General features: G+C 38.9%; 1 protein-coding gene and 1 long non-coding RNA gene across 5 annotated transcripts in view; one reads left to right on the top strand and one right to left on the bottom strand.

The window, feature by feature from the left end:
• PLPPR4 (phospholipid phosphatase related 4) overlaps window positions 1–13,779 on the top strand; it is a 34,367-nt gene extending 20,588 nt beyond the window's left edge. For all 3 annotated transcript variants that reach the window (XM_074832568.1, XM_074832570.1, XM_074832569.1), the window contains exons 4-7: window positions 491–686; window positions 5,499–5,556; window positions 6,836–7,009; window positions 8,987–13,779. In XM_074832568.1, coding sequence (XP_074688669.1) covers window positions 491–686; window positions 5,499–5,556; window positions 6,836–7,009; window positions 8,987–10,324 — 1,766 coding nt within the window. In that variant the 3' untranslated portion in view covers window positions 10,325–13,779. The remainder of the gene's footprint in view (window positions 1–490; window positions 687–5,498; window positions 5,557–6,835; window positions 7,010–8,986) is intronic.
• Window positions 1–18,209, bottom strand: part of LOC141926572 (uncharacterized) — a 72,102-nt gene that overhangs the window by 6,499 nt on the left and 47,394 nt on the right. For both annotated transcript variants that reach the window (XR_012624152.1, XR_012624153.1), the window contains exon 6: window positions 5,875–6,054. This is a non-coding gene — a long non-coding RNA (uncharacterized LOC141926572). The remainder of the gene's footprint in view (window positions 1–5,874; window positions 6,055–18,209) is intronic.

The raw sequence follows: 18,209 nt of genomic DNA on the forward strand, positions 1-18,209 counted from the left end.
GACTTGATACTCAAGAAATATCAGAGGTGTGAAGATAGCCAGAGACATTGCCAGCTGACAAGTCCTCAGTGATAAAAAGAGAACCGGTCCTCAGAGCAGTGATCTAATGGGCAGCTGTATCCCAGTACTGGATGAGGACATATGCTCTCCTCAAATAGTTGGCTGTCCTTTAGTCAGTTCAGAAAACTGCTTTCCAAATTGAAGCAGGTCCAGTGTAGTTCACTTTTATGAAAAGATGTTGGAGGACATCAAGCCATCAAAACACAATGTAAAATATCAACAGGAAGAAAACAAGCGTAAATAATTTTACATTAAAGAATTCAACTTTGCAATAAGCTTTCATAAAAAAATAAATCTTATTCTTCCGTTAAAGTCTCTCACATCAAATGACACAAGCCACCAGAATTCTGTTGAATGTATTTTGTCACAATTAATTCATCTAATTTATGCTTATAATAAAGTTAACAACCTCTACTGATTTCTTTCCTAGGTGTTCATGTGTTTGGCCTTTGTTCTACTGCTCTTGTTACTGATATTATACAGCTATCAACAGGATATCAGGCACCATATTTCCTGACTGTTTGCAAGCCTAACTATACATCCTTAAATGTGTCCTGCTCAGAGAATTCATATGTTGTGGAAGATATTTGCTCAGGAGCTGATCCCAATATTATTAATGCTGGAAGGTTGGTTCTATCCTTCATTGTGTACATTTTAAAGTATTCATTTCTTTTTTATTTTCTCTCCCAGTTTCAAGATTTTTTTCCTAGTTAAAGTCTGAATTAGTTTTGTCAGTTTTCTATAACAAAGGTGAGGCATAAGTGTCTTTTTAATGATGTTCAATTTTCTGTATAAAGATATTAGGCCAACAGTGGGCTTGGAAGACTTTGTCAGATTCTGAAGCACAGTCATTAGTAGCTAGTTACTTTCCCTCCTTCAAAGGAGACAATTTCCTACACAATTATTAATATGTATAGCTTCTACTGCTTTTCCTGGTGGGATCTGCCCATAACAGGCAGGGGAAGAAGTCAGCAAAGAAAGTACTTTATCTGAGACCTCTGTGTAACATCCATTACTGTTCTGGCATTTTGGTCTTAATTTGTGAGGTGTGGTTTGGGGATTTGTTGGAGGAGTTTGTTTTCTGTTTCTTTAGTTGATTAAGTTTTTTGTATTGACAACATTGAAAAAATCCCTTTATTAGAGGAAAGACCACAACAGTGCAAATCTGTGTGTTCCCAAACACATGCCTTTTCTTTCATAGTATTTCTAACTGGTGGTTTATCCTCCTTGATCATTTAGTCTTTAGCCTTCCTACTTAGGTAACCAGGAGAGAAATTGTTTACAATAGCAGGTTTTGGACATGCATATCAGTCGAGATATAAACCAGATCATGTATCTTAATTCTAAACAAGCTTGATATGACAAAATAGTGATAATTCAATTACTGATGACAGGTCATAGATTTAAACAAGGAATCTGAAGGTCTAAGTCAGTAAATTGTACTGTTCCAATACATCTGCTACTTGTTAGTTCAGGGCCTTCATTAGTATGAAGTGTCCTAAATATAAGAACTACACTACTGAGAAGTCATGAAGCTCTTCACTGACTACAGCAGTCTTCTGTATCTTTTCCACACCAGGTTAACCTTTATTGCCTGTTAGTCATTGAATGTTTGAATGTTTTGCAGTCCTTCAAAATTTTGGTGCTTTTTTTAATCTCCTGCTCTCAAAAAAAGTTACAGCAAAATTATAGAATGCTTGAAATGACTACAATTTCAGTCTCTGACTCAGCTGCCTAATTTCTCTGTGCACCTGATTAGTAGACATGAAGCTGTGTTACTTCTGTCACATCCACTTCACCAAAGCTTTGCACTCCTTTCTTGTTCTGTATGCAGCCCCAGATACTAGTTTCTGTTTTAACTTTATGCTTCATGGCATTACATTTTTGTCACATGGATATTATTAAAATGTTCTGTCCATCTATTAAGGCATTTCATCCCCAGTTTGTTGGCTTTTCCATTTATTTCAATGGTCAACACACTTGGGAATCATCAAATCATTCGCTTTTTAAGTATCTTCCAGCAATCTCATAATCTGTCTCCTTTCACTGGGACAAACCAATTTCACTGATGTTTAAAGACCCTCAATTATTTGATGCATTTGGTCTTAAATACGTCTAGCGGGCATTGATTAATTTGCCATATCTTTGCAATTTATGTATGTGGGCTTGATCTGGAGCTGGAATGAAGGATTGTAGCTCTATTTGGCCCAAATAATTTGGTGACAGTAATTGTGGTGAAAGGCATAACCAGGATTACAGTATCAGCCTTCACCTCACTGTCTCTTTTCCCATAACCATTTGCTGTTACTGGGATACTGCCATTGAAGCCTGATGCTTGCAAGCAGCATCCTGTACCTACATGGTGTCCCAGGGAAATCAGTGTAGCTTTACACATGAGCGGGCAGAAAAATAGTCATGATTACATCTTATCCATTTCATTATCATCTCAAATATGATGCTTACTGCTCTGAATTGACTGCCTGTAGCCATTCCAAAATCACTGATCACTCCTAAGTTTAAATATCATCACTTCCAAAGAACAGCTAAATTAGTCGTAACATATTAAGACTAAGCAATCAGGTTTTGTGTGTTTCTGTTTCTTTAGGAAGATGACAATATATTGATATTTCAAATTTATTCCCATCACAGAGGATACATTTGGTGATCTATAATATTCTGGCACTACCCTCAGTTTTTCCTTAATTCAATTTTACTGTATTTTTCCTTTATTAAATTGTTGCTTCCTACGCCTGTCTCAAACTATACCAGAGTGATCAGCCCTTGTTACTGGCTCAATACTTCCTTCAGTCATCTACTATAGGAGTTACAGTATAACTTCTCCAGCCTAGGAGGTTAATTTGACTTCAGTCATTTCAGCTTGTAAGGGACTTATTCTTCTGAGATTGCTAATGGTCTTAATTTTTTATTTGTACTTCTCAGAAACTCTGGCTCCAGAAATTTGCCTCTAGACTCCCCTATGAAAAGTATAGAGAAGAATACATAATTATCCAGATGATTATATGAAATAATTTTCTGCAACACCCCCACATATACAGTGGTTTCCTTTGTCCATCCTTTCGTGTATTTCTCTTCAAAGAGCCTTTTCAGTCATTTCTATTCAGATCTTCAGTGAGTTCTCTATCCTCTATCATTTCTGATATTCTGACTCAGTATGACTCTGTCAGCATGACTCTTTCTCATCATTGTTCCCTTTCTACACATCCTCATGCATGAGCATTTGGAGTGATACACTGCCTTCTGAGTTCAGGACATGTTTTCTTTGAGACCTTTGTTCACCTTTTCAATACAGAGCCATACAAAAAGACTACATATTTTTAGCTTTAATTATTTTCATTTTAGATTAAAATGTAACAAATAGAGGACCAAAACCAGTGTCACTATTAGAGAGTACACAGTGCATTTAGTCTGTAACATGCTGTGCTTGCCCTGAAAGCATATGAATAGAAAGTAGAATAAAGATAAAATTGACTGTAGCATAATGACACACCTTACATACTATAAAAATGCCATCAAATTAAAGTTAAGTTCTGAGTGGTACTAAAATTCATCAAATCAAATCTATCCATTAGTTCCACAGAGACTGTAAGTAGATTTATGCTTCCACTAAAACCTGCACAGGGTAAAGGAGCTGATTAGCCGTTATAAACATTTACATTTTTTTGATGTCATCCTCCTGTCCTCAACCCTGAACTTGATCCCCAGGGATACTATTTGTGAAAGGTTAGAGGCAGGGGGAGGAAAGAAGAAGAATAATTTAGGTCTGTCTTTAGAAACAAAAAAGGAATCATGCTGATTTCATCTTGGCCAGTCATGAACCTGCTGGAGCCATGGGCTCAAATTCAGGTCAGCCGTGTGGCATTCACATTGAACTACATGCACACATCTAATTGCCAGTGAGTTATTTAGAAAAGACAAGGCAAAATACGTAGGAAAGAACTTTAGAAAGTAGACTCTGCTGTTTTGCATAAAAATGTTTTTGTCTAAAGGTAAAGGACTATGTTGCAGTCTTTGCTGTTTTAAACTAGGTAATTCAGGTGCTGCCAGAAAATGGCTATACATGGATCCCAGTTAAGGTGGGCAAGGCCCATCTGCAAAGCTGAATCATTGTTCAAGTACTTAGCCCAAGCTGAGGTTTCTCAGATGAGCGTGGCTGCTGGGGCTGCAAGATACACATACCCTTCTTCACCAAGACAGCCAGCACGTTACAATACATATCCATGCCATTTTAAGGAGATAAATGTACAGATATAAACTGCTATACATCTTCAGTGCATCTTACATCTAGAGCTCAGAGGTCATAAAAATTTTTTAGAGCTTCTACAAACTATGAGCTAGATGTTCGCTGTGGAACAGGTGTTACTGAATCCACACCCAGCTAAGATTTTCCCTCTACTGTGTAAAGATCTCTCCTTCATCTTCCCATCACTTTACTTTTGTTGTTTTTAGAGGATTGAAATGGGTCTATAAGAAGAAAAATGTTAAAATGTTGAGGGCCTCATTCTGTGCAGCTTCTACTTGCACAAAACCTCCTTTTCTTGGTCAGAGAAGTAGAGGCTAAGCTGTCACTTTTCATTTTCTTATCTGCAGTTTCTGACTCAAGATCTAGTCCACATCATTCTAGTCCCCAGGTTTTCAATGGCAGCAGGCAGCCCTCAGCAATTTCAAAAATAGACCTGATACTGCCTGTCTTGCACAGTTTGGACATATTTTCATTTACCCTCTTGTTCTGGGCTTCAGGAAGGGCTCCAGTAACTCTTAAAATGCCCTCTCCATGTTCTTGTGCTCCATTCACTCTTATCATGTTATAAAATGCTGAAATTTTAAAAATAAACCTGTAGACATAGCAAATAAAGATGTAGTTTGCCCCCCTCTGAGAAGAATGTCACCCTGTTATCCCCCCTTTATTAGAGCAACAAAGCAGGGGCATGAAAATGATGAATTCAGTTGCTGAAGTTAGGGCCTGATTATCAAAGTGTATGAGTCCTTACTTTGAAAAGAGTCCAAGTGAAGTCAGTAAGAATAATCATAAGGTCAAGGTTCATGCATTAAATATGTTGTATAATTAGGTACTTACTGAAAAGTTATTATGGAAATTTATTTATAGAAATAAACATATAATTTCTCTCAAGCATTCAGGTCTTTAGCTCGTTCCCACTGTCTTAGTACACACACTTTTCTTAGTACACAAAAAGAATTTAATGCTAAATAGTTACTTCAAAATAAAGGCATTTCATCAACATTGGTCCTTTCTCCAGATTATAGAAAAGAAATTTAGAAATTAAACATTGCTGATCAGTCATATATTGCTTAGAAAGTGTAAGCTGAAAATGACTGTACCACCCAGTGTTTTTTTCAAGTGAACACTAGCACAGTGTATTTGAAATAAGAAGCATAATTTGAGTGTCCTTCCTTGGCAGAAAGTCATTCCCTTCTCAACATGCCACCCTGGCAGCCTTTGCAGCAGTGTACATTTCGGTGAGTAACCAACTCTGTTCATTTTCATTTATACAAGACAAAAGTCAGCAAGTTATTTGCTGTATATTGTGAAGTGATGTATTGCCTGGATATCTTGGATGGATATAAGTTTTTATCTTCCCAGTTTGAAAGCAAAATAAAACTACTAACAACTAAAATAAAACCAGCTGTGTTAAGAATACAGAAAAGATTCAGCTGCTTCACATCCTTTGTTAAGAAGCAACAAAAAGTGTAATGTTAAAGTATATTTGGTGCCACATATTATTCACATGTAAAATGCAGTGCTTATCTGTCTTACAGGGTGATATTTTAACTTACCATTCAAATTAACCTTTATGTGTTCTGCCTTTTCTTTATTGCTGTCTTCACTTGACTTGCTGCTTTTAAACTTGAGGCATTAAGGAACAAACATTTATGTGATGTAGTTTCATTTGACCTCCATAGAATTGCAGCATAGATGAACTGGCACAATCACTCCCAGAGGCCTCCAAGGTGCTACTGCAAAGGAAGTGAATAAAAAACATCAGTAACTAGCAGCGAATTGTAGGACATGCTGCAGCAATCACAGCTGATTTTCCACATCTGACCAATGACATTTCTTCATGGGCTACAATGTTTGTATGAATGACCACTTACTTGAAGTTTTTAAAAAATAAAAAAGAAGTAATTCCATAATTCCATCACTCATGCTGTAAAAATCAGAGAAAAACAACAATAACAACCAGTTAATCAAATTAGATAATGGTATTGTGCATGTACTGGGAGCTTGCCAGTATTTATTCTACTCAGGGAAAGGCCACAACTTGGAATAATACTGATGAACCACCTCCACTTAATTCTTGTGACCTCCCTGACATCATGGCCCCCAGTTGAGAAATTACTCTCTGAAGCATCTGGTGCTAGCTTTTGTTAGAACAGGTTATTGCTTTCATCTGGCATGACATCTGGCTTCTGTATTTCAGAAGCGGTGTCTCCTTAGTCACATTTACAGAACATTTAGGCTCTGACTGTGAACAATATTTAGGAATAAAATCCTTATCCTAATTGATGTCAATAAGCAACACTGCCTATGCTTTTGGAAATCCATTCCTTGTGATGTCAGATCTTCCTACAGTAAGTAAGAAAATTTTAACAGGGCTGTAAAATAAAATTAAACTGACAATTTGCAATATTACTGTGTAATAGTGATCTGTGTGTGAAAGAAACGTTGAACACAAGAAATCCTCTTAGGTAAATTTAAGTTTCTTCAACTGCTTCTTCATTTCTTTCTTTTTTCAAGATGTACTTCAATTCTACATTAACAGACTCCTCAAAACTTCTGAAACCACTCTTGGTCTTTGCTTTTATCATCTGTGGAATTATATGTGGTCTGACTCGTATCACCCAGTATAAGAATCATCCAGTTGATGTTTACTGTGGCTTTCTCATAGGAGGAGGAATTGCTCTCTATTTGGTAAATATATTCACGTAGTTAAGTTTTAGCAAATAAAACTGATAAGGCTATAATAAGAGTACTGGTATTTTTTATGAAAACCTTTCATCATGGTCACGTGCCATAATTAAAAACATAGTCAAAATGTGTTGAAGATGATGATGTTGGGGGTAATCACTTTAAAAATAAACAGGAAAAAGCAAATATTCATTGCAGTTTAAAGTGCCATAACAGTGCACAAAGTGGTATATAATCATCTGGCATTGTATACAGAAACAGCTCTAACATTATGTGCTTCATTAAATACTTAAAGATACTCATCTTTTCTACTCCACACTTACAAGCATAATGGAAGAAAAATATTGGATTAATTGGTGTTTGTTGCCAGCCTGCGTTTATACTGCCAACGTTAGCTTTATGATCTCAAAAAAATGGTTGAATTAACATGTAGCAACTCAGGTGAGTAAATTGCTGAACCTGCAATATTACACCCTTGTGAGTCTTTGGAGCTCCTGGGGAAATTACGCAGGCGAAATAGGATGCCCAAGCCAGGTTATTCCTATGCTTTTCCTCTGGAGCGGGTTGAAACAGATGGAGCACCTTGGAAGGGTCCTGGAAGGGAGTATGTAGGATAGGCCCGTTTGTATGTCAGTAGGAAGCTCATCAAGCATTTACTTTTGCTTGCTGCTCTCAGCATGTCTCCAACATGACTGTTGCTGCCCTAGCTGTTCAGCACAGTGTCAGCCCAAGTGCCTGTGAGCAATCAGGAACTTCTATTGACAATCCAGTGTGGGCAGGTGAACAGCCAGTGGAACGTTTTTGACCCATAAGAAGTCAATGATGAATTTTAGTATAATACTAAAATAAGTTCATATCCTATCCCCCTTTTTTCTGTGATAAGATAATCTAAGGTACATGCAGATGGTCTACAAAGGTGACTAGGGGAAAAATGTCTTTCATAGTGGCAGAAGAAACAGCAACCAGGGCAGATAATAGAAACCCCACGAGCTAATAAAGTCAGTTTCTGTGATTGCACGGTGAGTAGAAAGGCACTCTGTTGAGAATATTATTTTAAATGATTAAGCTGTTGTAGGCTCTCATAAATGGAGCTGTTGTTCCCATGTTTGAAATCCACAAACAAGTATGCTCTTTGTTAGGTCTTCTCCATATACAGTTGCATGACAACATATATCAGAGGATACATTGTCCTGGATACCCAATAGCCAGTAAATCTGCCCTGAAAACTACACACCAATAAGAGGAAAGGCAGGGGAAATAATGTGAAACTACAAATAACCCTGAAAGGGGTGTAAAGAACAAGTAACCTAAGTGATTGAGTCAGGCATTTGACCCTTTCCTGGAATATTCTCAGTGGAGTCTTTTTAAAATGACACCATTTTACAGTGAGTCTGCTGAATAAGAAAATGTATAACTAAATTTTGTTACAGTTCTCCGTAGCTTGGGAAGCAATTGATTTAAAGTTGATAAATTGTTCTATCATGTAGATATTGTATTACACTGTTATTATGCAGTAGAAAGGGCAGAATCACAGAGCACAGAACAACTCAAGCTGTAATAAGATCCAGTAAATCAGAGCAGACAGTAGCGTAGATGTAAAATAGCTTTGCCTAGAAGACTGCAAACATTTATTTTGTTATTTTTGTAACCAAACATTTTTTCTTCAGCTGTATCTGTCGCTTTATATAATGAAGAAAACTGAGGGCGGCTAAATCTTTTCCTCAACTATTTATTGCCATGAACTATGTGCCCTAGTTATTTTACTGAGACTACTTCATATACATCTAGACGTACCAGATTGAGGGCAGAATTTGGAATGAGGATACCGGTGAGGAAAGGGAAGTGAGTGTACCCTGTCAGTTAAGCTGGACTAATTCTACCACTCAATATTTATTTAAAGGCAGAAGAATAAAATTAAAATACCTTAAAATGTCTCTTTTTTCCCATAACTGATTGTTGATGCTTCTGTTCAAATATCAGGGCCTGTATGCTGTGGGGAACTTCTTACCAAGTGACGAGAATGTGTTTCACCCAAATTTTCACAGAGAACCTCTAAGGTCTTTGACAGACCTCAGTCAAGATGCCAACAGAATCCTGCCAGGGAAAAATGGTAGCAGCAGCGATGGCATTGTCTCTCACCGTACAGAAAGTATCCTGAATAGAAACCACAGAGATTCAGGGTCTCTGACCAATATCAAGAGAGCAAATGCTGATGTAGAAATAATAACACCACGAAGCCCAATGGGAAAGGAAAATATGGTTACTTTCAGCAACACTTTGCCAAGAGTCAACACACCATCATTGGAAGATCCAGCAAGACGAAATGCAACAATACACGCGTCAATGGATTCTGCCCGTTCCAAACAGCTGCTTTCCCAGTGGAAGAACAAGAATGAAAGTCGAAAGTTGTCACTGCAAGTAATAGAGACTGAATCTGGCCAGTCACCACCAAGGGCTATTGAAATGAGGTCAAGCTCAGAACCCTCCAGAGTGGGTGTAAATGGTGATCATCATGGCCCAACTAGCCAGTATCTGAAAATTCAACCTGGCAGTGTACCAGGCTGTAACAACTCAGGTCTTTCTGGTGGGCCAAGGGTCTCTATTCAGTCACGTCCTGGCTCATCCCAGCTAGTGCATATTCCTGAAGAGACTCAGGAGAATGTGAACACATCACCCAAAAGTAGTTCAGCTAGAGCTAAATGGTTGAAAGCTGCTGAGAAGAGTGTTGCATGTAGAAGCAATAGCCAGCCAAGAATCATGCAAGTAATAGCCATGTCTAAGCAGCAAGGAGTGCTTCAGGGCAGTCCAAAGAGTTCAGAGGGAAGCACAGTCACCTGTACAGGAGCCATCAGATATAAAACCCTGACAGACCATGAGCCAAGCAGCATTGTCAGAGTTGAGGCCCATCCAGAAAATAACAGACCTGTAATTCAGATGCCATCAGAAGGTGAAGGAAGTGGATCATGGAAATGGAAAGGTCCTGAAAAAGTCACCCTTCGTCAGACATATGAGCTAAATGATCTTAACAGAGACTCTGAGAGCTGTGACTCCTTAAAAGACAGTTATGGGTCAGGAGACAGGAAAAGGAGCAACATAGATAACAGTGAGCATCACCATCATGGAATCACTACGATAAGAGTCACACCAGTGGAGGGAAGTGAGATTGGCTCAGAGACTCTGTCCATTTCTTCTAGCCGGGACTCAACACTTCGAAGAAAAGGTAACATCATTTTAATCCCCGAGAGAGGGAGCAGTCCAGAGAACACCAGAAACATCTTCTATAAAGGCACATCCCCGACACGAGCATACAAGGAATGAGAGGAGACATATCAGCTGGTCCATACCACCACATAGTAAACACATCTTGACACAGGTTCTGCTCTCTTTGTTTTGAGCTGATATTTACCTTTGTTGTGCCAAACTATTGACCAGCAGCCCAACTGTTGTTGAACACTGCTGATGTGCAATGTGCATGAGCCTGTGAAAAGCATGTGGTGGGGGGAAAAGCACAATGCCAGAACCTAACTAATGTGAAACATTTTCATGCAACTTGTTTCTTCAGACTCAAAACGTTATCTGAGGGTGATGATGTCAATCAAAACAATGGTCTTGAACACAGACACTTTATTTCCTGAATGTGCCAACTTTTTTTTTATTTATGTGTCCAAAATCAACTGAATTTTTCACAGCAAAGGCTGTATCAGTGGTATATATTCACCTTTGCAGAATTTGCACCAAATCTTTAATACAGGATGGTGCTGATGATAACTTTACATGTTTTGAAAAAATGCATACTTATTAGACTCTACAAACACATGACATATTGATGTGCAGTTACTTTAAAAGTAATATTGCTAATACTATGATGATGCTGGCTGCATTCATTTAGCGTAGGAAATATTTACAGCTTTGTTATAGTGGATCTGTCACATTCAAAGATTGCAAAGGTTTTGTGTAGTTCTTTAAGATGTCTACTGCAACAAAAAATGTGTGGGTGACATTCCATTAGAATGGAATAACTATCTATTTTGAATAGTTTTGCTGCTACTGCTCAACTTTTGTTTAAGAACAGGTGCTACTAATGAAGAGGCTGCTTCTTAGTTGGCTAACTTGTAGAATTGTTTTAAATTATGTTTTTAAGGGGTCTTTTAAAGTACTACAAATAATTCAGATTTCACATTTTTAAACCTCTTATTCTGTCCTTCAGCAACCCTTCCGTTTTTCTATTAGTTTTTAACCATATAATGCAGGACACCAATAACCACAAGAAGTGCAAATGTGAAAGGTGAGCCATGTAAATAAATGGCCACTTTCCTGACCAGCTTCCAATTAATATCATAGCTCACACTTAGAAGCAGTCATTGACCTCACTTGCTTAGTATGCCACAAGAATGATCACAAGTTTCACCCCAGTCACCATCATTTAGGGGATTTATGCTTTGCTTTAAAAATGGAATGCCTTGGTATTGCAGAATCACTGAATGAGTGTTGCATTGTGCCACTACTACTGTTCACCTCCCTTGAGACACCCTCCAGAGCCTTGTTAAGCATTATATTTTTTTCCCACCACTGCCACTTAGGAATATGGAGGGTTTCTGCACCTAAGAATACGGAGTGTCTCCGCACCTGAGAAAACACAGATTACTTTAGTAAATTGAGCTTTGAATATAACAAAAGAATTTGCCTGCTAAAAATCTCCATTGCCAAAAATTGTTGAAAGCATAAGTTCTGAAAGGAATAAGCATAGCATATCCTGGGCATGCTAGAAGAAATGCCTCATTACATTTGGCTCTGACTTAAACGATGAAGGAAGCCAGGGGCAGTGCTCACCCAGTTCAGCTCCTCATTCTCTCTTAAATTATTTCCACCTGAAAGAGAACTACTATCAGACACCTCCCAGCTCCCCTGCTAGGAGGGCGAGGCAATGGTTTAGCAGTCCCCTCACCAAATAAGTAGTAGCAGATCAGGTCTCTTCTCTGGCTTCTTGAGAGGAGTGTTTTGCTCTAGTCCTCTTCTGATTTAGGGTATCAGAGAACCAGATACATACTACATAGTCAGAACCTGTCTACGGACCCTACCCCAGAGAACTCAGAGGAAAAGCTCACCCTACCCCAGCCAAATAGGAGGTAGAAGGAAGAATCATCCCATCCCAAGAAGACAAATAGCACAACACACAGACAGACCAAAAAAAACCCCCACATCCACAAAAAACCCCTCAAAACCAAAACAAAATCCCAAACCCAACCCTAAGTAACTTCAGAAGTATGAGGATGGTGTTTGCTAATCTGTATAGAAGGCATTCAGAGTCAATGGAAAGCTTTATATACCTTCCCAGTTATACAGGTGCTCCAGGCTTAGCTGAGTGCTGTCAGCCAACCCTGTCAAGCAATGCTTCCCTCACCTGCCCATCACCCAGTCCTGAGAAAAAGTGTTGGTCCTTAAGGAAATGACCGCACTTTTCATGCTAGTGATAGAAGACCAACCCCATCGTACATTTGGGAACTGGGAGGAAGTATTCTGCAGGTTACATGTAAGAAGCTAACCAGTAGGGTTGCAGCATATTGTGTATGTTAAAGACACAGTATGTTGAAAACACCCTTTAAGGCACATTAGCTGGGAAAAATAATCATAGCTGCCGGAAAAAAAAAAAAAAAGAGTAATTTTTTTAGAAATATGTTCTCAAACTCTAGTATTTACAAGTCAAGATTTGTTTTTTCTTTTTAAAAGGATGAATCTTTAGTCCTTGGTATTTAATATCAAATTTTGTACAAGATTCCTAGGAATTACAAACACTTGGATTGTCATGAACAAAACTCTTTGGATTTAGTTTAGTCTAGGTACATGATAAAGCAGGTAGGATTAGCTTTAAGGGAATGGGTAAGACACAATCACTGTTGGCCTATCAGTGCAGGGAAGTAAGATGCAATCATTTGTTAGTTTGTAAGTGCAGGGGAAAAGAACATAAGTAGATGAACCTGGAAATAATGGAAAAATGAAATGGAGAATAATGGCAATAAAGCAAAGATTAGAAAATGTTCCCTCTGGCAATTTAGCTGTTTTGGAAACAGCAGGATTCCTGGTGGGAGTGTTTGTTCTTTATTCCTTGGTTTTAGTCAGATATATATTGGCATATGTGTTGCTTTTATTACTCTAAAACTTGCTGCACTATTTCAAGTGCAGTGTGATATTTTTCCTAAGGTTTCCTATTTCTTAACAAAAGATTTTAAAGCTCTTGTGTAATCATTGAAATTGTGTTCTTTACATAAATATTGATATATTCTTTTTTACTCAAAGTGCCAAAGGCTACTGTTTTTAATAATGGCTTATCAAATTATATTGCATTAGAGAGCAGAAATGTAATAATATATACATTGGAACTCAGACCTCTGCATGTATATTTGATAAGGAGCCTTTTGTAAAATTACTCTTTGTTTACATTCCACTGATACCTTAATTTAAAATTAATCAAATAAATTGACAGGTGACATCTTCTTAGTGTTCTGATTTTCTTACTTGCTAACAGGCACGAATTTCTTTGTTAGGCTATGCTTTACTGAGAAAAGAAAATACTCAAAAATAAAATATGTTTTTAAATGAGAATTCTCTATATAAAGTATTGTGTTTAATAAAATGTTATGCAATGTTTTCAAATGGAAAAGAATTTGTAAATTGCTATAAATGTATTTTGTTAAATAAGTACAGATCAATGCTACTGTGTGAGTTTATTGTGCTAACATCATGAAAATAAAGATAAAATTCCTCATTGATAGTCATCTCTGTGGTGAAGCAAAGTCTCATTCCCTCCCAAATTATTTTTCAATATTAGTTATATCTCAGGACACATAAAAGTGGTCGTCAGTGGGAAACCTCAAAACCTTGCATAGGTGTAAGACGTTATGAGGAACAGTGTCCAAACAAGCTTGTCTCTGTCCAAAAAACATTTTACAAAAAAAGAAAGCAAGTGAATTGGGAACTTCAGGCTATGTGAGGACACGTCTGTTAGATCATTCTGCAGGACCGGCTGCACTGCTAAGCCCCTAATGCCTCTAAACCACCTTGCTAGCATTGGGTAGAGCTGCTGGACACAGCGAGGCCCACCTTGGATTTGTGAATGAGAACAGGGCAGGTGTCAGGAGCAAACCTGAGAAGATGGGCTTTTCCCAGGGTAAGAAGTTAGGATGCAGGAGTCATCAAGTGACATACAACCTTTCCTGGCAACAGTGAAAAACGGTATGTGTAGCAGCATGCTGTCAAAAACAGTCTTATCTAGAAGCCACACAAGGTACGTAACGGCAAACACTATCTCCAAGCCTGTCTTGAAACACCTGGAAACAGGGGAGCAGCAGGACCCTAAGTTCCTGGGATGGAAGACACTGTTACAGCTGAGGCATGCACGGACATTGCCAATGGCATAATAAGGACCACAGGGACTAGCAGGGCCCCTGCAATACACAGCAGCAAAGCGAACACTCCAAGAAGCTTTCCCACGTGTGCCTGGGCCTTTGTGCAGCTGCCACTTTGTAGCTTCATGTCCTTCTAGCCCTGCCTTGACTGGGGTGGCAGACAGACTGCACAGCTGATGGCACTGCTGCCTCCAGCCAGCACTGCACTGCAGCATCATACATGTGCTGTGCTCCCAGCAAAGGCATGCTGGGGTTGACTGGTGTCACCCCAAGCTGTGGTGCAAATCTGGGTCACTTGGCAAACCCTGTCCCAGGTCTTTCATGACAATTTAGGACAGAAGTCCTTGGGCAGTAGAGAATCAGAAAACAGTATGTCGCCTCTCAGAGGAAGGGAAGCATACATACAGTTGTGATACTGCTCCCTCCGTGGTGGCTGAAAGAGCTCTCTGCCTGTGGCTGGAAAATGTTCTGACCCCACTGCATGAGTAGCCAGTTTCAGGAGAGGCCTCTCCTTTGGCCACCAGCAGATGCTGGTGTGGCAGCAGGTTCTCTGCCACAGCAGACGACTGCCTTTAATGAGGCTGTGTGAAGCATGTGGGCTAGGGACCAAGGTTATGGTGTCCCATCCTTTAGGACACATATTGGTAGCCTGGGAAAGCTATGGGCAGCAACGGCCCAGGTATGGCTCAGAGAGACGCAGGGAAGGAGTGCAAGAGAGTAAAACAGATCCTGCTAGGGACTCTGCTGAAAGCTGACATCTCATACAAATCTGATGAGTTCTCCTCTGGGAATGGCACATTCCATGGACTACAGAAGGGCCTAGACAATTAGTTAAAACATTTTAAGAGGCACATTTTAAACATCTAAAGCTAGGCTAAAAATGAAGTCTCCCTCTGAAGGGTACCTTTGATGTAGAGGTTATATTACAAAACTTGATCTAAGATGAGAAGTTACCTCTGCTGACAAATCTTGTCTTACTCTCTTAGACATTCTGGCTACAGCAACACCATCACTAAATTAAGAGAGCTCACTGTGATCCAGATTGATGACTGTATCTAATAATGCAAAGGAGTTTTCAAGGGTGTGAGTGATTAAACTGAAACTGAAATCTATTTTGTGCTGGATTTTAAGAGTTTCAGAGATCTTGATATAAGAAGCCACATAAGACAAGACTGTACTGTAATCAGTTTGGTATAGATTTATGAAGGCCTTTTATATGACAGATCAGTGCACAGCTAATTTGGCAGGAGCGTTTTAAAGGCATTACAACCCTGGTTCATAAAATCATGAATAAAATCTCTTCACAGGCCTTATAGCACCGAATGTATCAAGCATTGGACAAAACTAACAAGTGTCTCCATACTGCACATTCAAAATGAAAGTAAGGGAACTCTACCAGCATACATGTGCATACACACACACATAACACAAAGTTAACGTGTTCAAGCCAGGCTTTAGAAAAAGAAAGCTAAACAGATAATTTAAATAGAGGAACAAATTGTGGGAAGGCTGCAAATACTTTCTCTAAAATTTTTCTGCTTTGCCTGCAGTAATCTCATCAGGCATTCCAATTATGCATAAAGGCATCATTTGGTTATATCTTCCCATAGAAGAAATCTGTTCCTCCAGCGGTTTGCCATAAAGCATAATGGGAAACTTGCACATTCCATGGTTCTACCAGTATAGTCCTGCTAAAAAAAGAGCTAAGATGAGAAGTCATCCAGAACTAAAGCAAGTCTGCTCAGACCTAGAAAGCAGCTCTTATATTTGAGGAAAAAAAAAGGAAAAAACAACTTTTTTTTTCTTTTTTTCTTCCAGAAAAATCTCCCTACCTTCAAAGGCCAACAGTCATTCAGATTTTTCCAGCTGTATTATTTTTTCAGTGGAGCTCTGAGAGAAATGAGAGTCATGGGGATTTGTGGATGTGTCAAGTGTCTGCAGCTACTAAATGATGCATAAGAGAAAGCTCTGCTCTCTCATCAAATCATTCAGAGGAGACTGGACCATACCTGGGTGTGATGTGATCAACAGAATTTGATTCTTTCCCTACTTCTGTTCCTGCTTCAAACTGAGCTTGTTGATTACAATGTCTGTTCCCACACTGTACTGGGGCCAGAAAACTAGCTCTGCTAAGAGAATAACATCACACAACTGGGAGCAATAGCTTTGCTCATTTTTCTCTGTAAAGTATATGACAATATAATCAGTGCTTTGCAAATAACAGCCATATTTGAACTTTCCCTAAAACTAGCTATGTTTTTTTCAATTAGTACAGCCTATGTTTATCAAAGTCTTCAGTATGCATTCTTTTGGTGTTCTTTCATACATCTATTAATGTGATGTTGTGGTGGTTTAATCCCTGCCGGGGTCTGAGACCATGCGGCCGCTGCCTCTCCCCCACAAAGGGGGTGAAATACAAAACCCCGAGGCTGAGATAAGGAGAGGTTTAATACAACAGTGCAACAGCAACACAACAAACAACAACAATAACAGTAACAGTGATAACAATGAACAGAGCAAAATATCTATCAATACAGCAGTGAGAGGACCGGTTGTTCAAAACCACGCACTCTGCGCTCTCGCACCAGGATGTGACATCCGCATGGTATCTGAATAACCCTGCTAGAGCTCCCCCCGCCCACTGCTAGGGAAACTTAACCCTATCCTGGCTAAACCAGGACAGATGTCCATTGCCGAGCTACATAATTTGCCCTGAGGGCCAGTCACCCTGGAACTTGCTTGCTGAGTACCAGAAGAGGTGTGGATACTTAGCAGAGTGACAGGTGTACACTTTTTGTAGCAGAGCATCACTGGAGCTGAAAATTTGTTCCTAGGCGCAAAAGAAGTATTAGCTAAAACCTCTGCACGGTATCAGTTGCAGTCTTCTCTGGTACTTCTTATCTTTCTGCATAGTCTGAAACAATTATCTTCACTCTTATCAGAGAGGAGAGTTTTCACAGAAGTGGTTCCAGCAACCTATAACTCCCAACACTGAGAGTGCATCAGCCTGGCAGGGGAATAGTTGTAGGCTTTGACCACTTCCAGGTTTTAGTTTCCTGAGAACTACCATGGATTTGATGCCAAATTAATGCCTTGGTTTACTACCAGAGACAATGAGGTTTCCACCTTTAAATAACGAGCAGAAAAATGGAAGAGAAGCATGTGGTTTAAATGATCAGGACAGCTAAGACTTTATATATCCCATTCTGCTTGGTAATACAAAACAAAAGTGCTGTGAGCTCTGTATGTCTAACAGATTGCAGACTTGTCTAACCTGCTAAACCAAGGCAGACCACTGAAAGAGGTTTCTTAAAATGCTTTAATTTTTAATGAGATTGATGAAAGATCTCCTTTCACTAACATTTTTTATGATGCAAGTAGAAGAATTTAGACACATGTTAGCAAAAAAAAATCTTAGAACTTACCCAAGAAAAGAAAATTAGTCAGGAGAAAGTTCTAATGTGTCAGGAGAACGTTTAAGGTGCTTTCCAAAATGGAAGATTAAGCAGCACTTAACAAAGCACAAAATCATCATTTTTAAATTTGTACATGATGTTTATCAAGTGGAGTAGGCAGATAATTAGTATAATCAGTGCTTTCTTAATTCCTCTTCAATTATTCATCAAATCATTGAAGACTGGGTCACTGTAAAACAATTAATTTCCTCTATAGTTAATATACAAAATGTGCCTAGGTTACAAAGCCCCCCGAGCTCTTGTCATCAGGAGGGGACAGAGAAGGAATCAAAGGGACTGATCAGAGCATATTTTAATCTGTGAGTGACACAAAAGCTACATGAA

The sequence above is a fragment of the Strix aluco genome, chromosome 8 (assembly GCF_031877795.1).
Source record: "Strix aluco isolate bStrAlu1 chromosome 8, bStrAlu1.hap1, whole genome shotgun sequence".
NCBI lineage: Eukaryota > Metazoa > Chordata > Aves > Strigiformes > Strigidae > Strix > Strix aluco.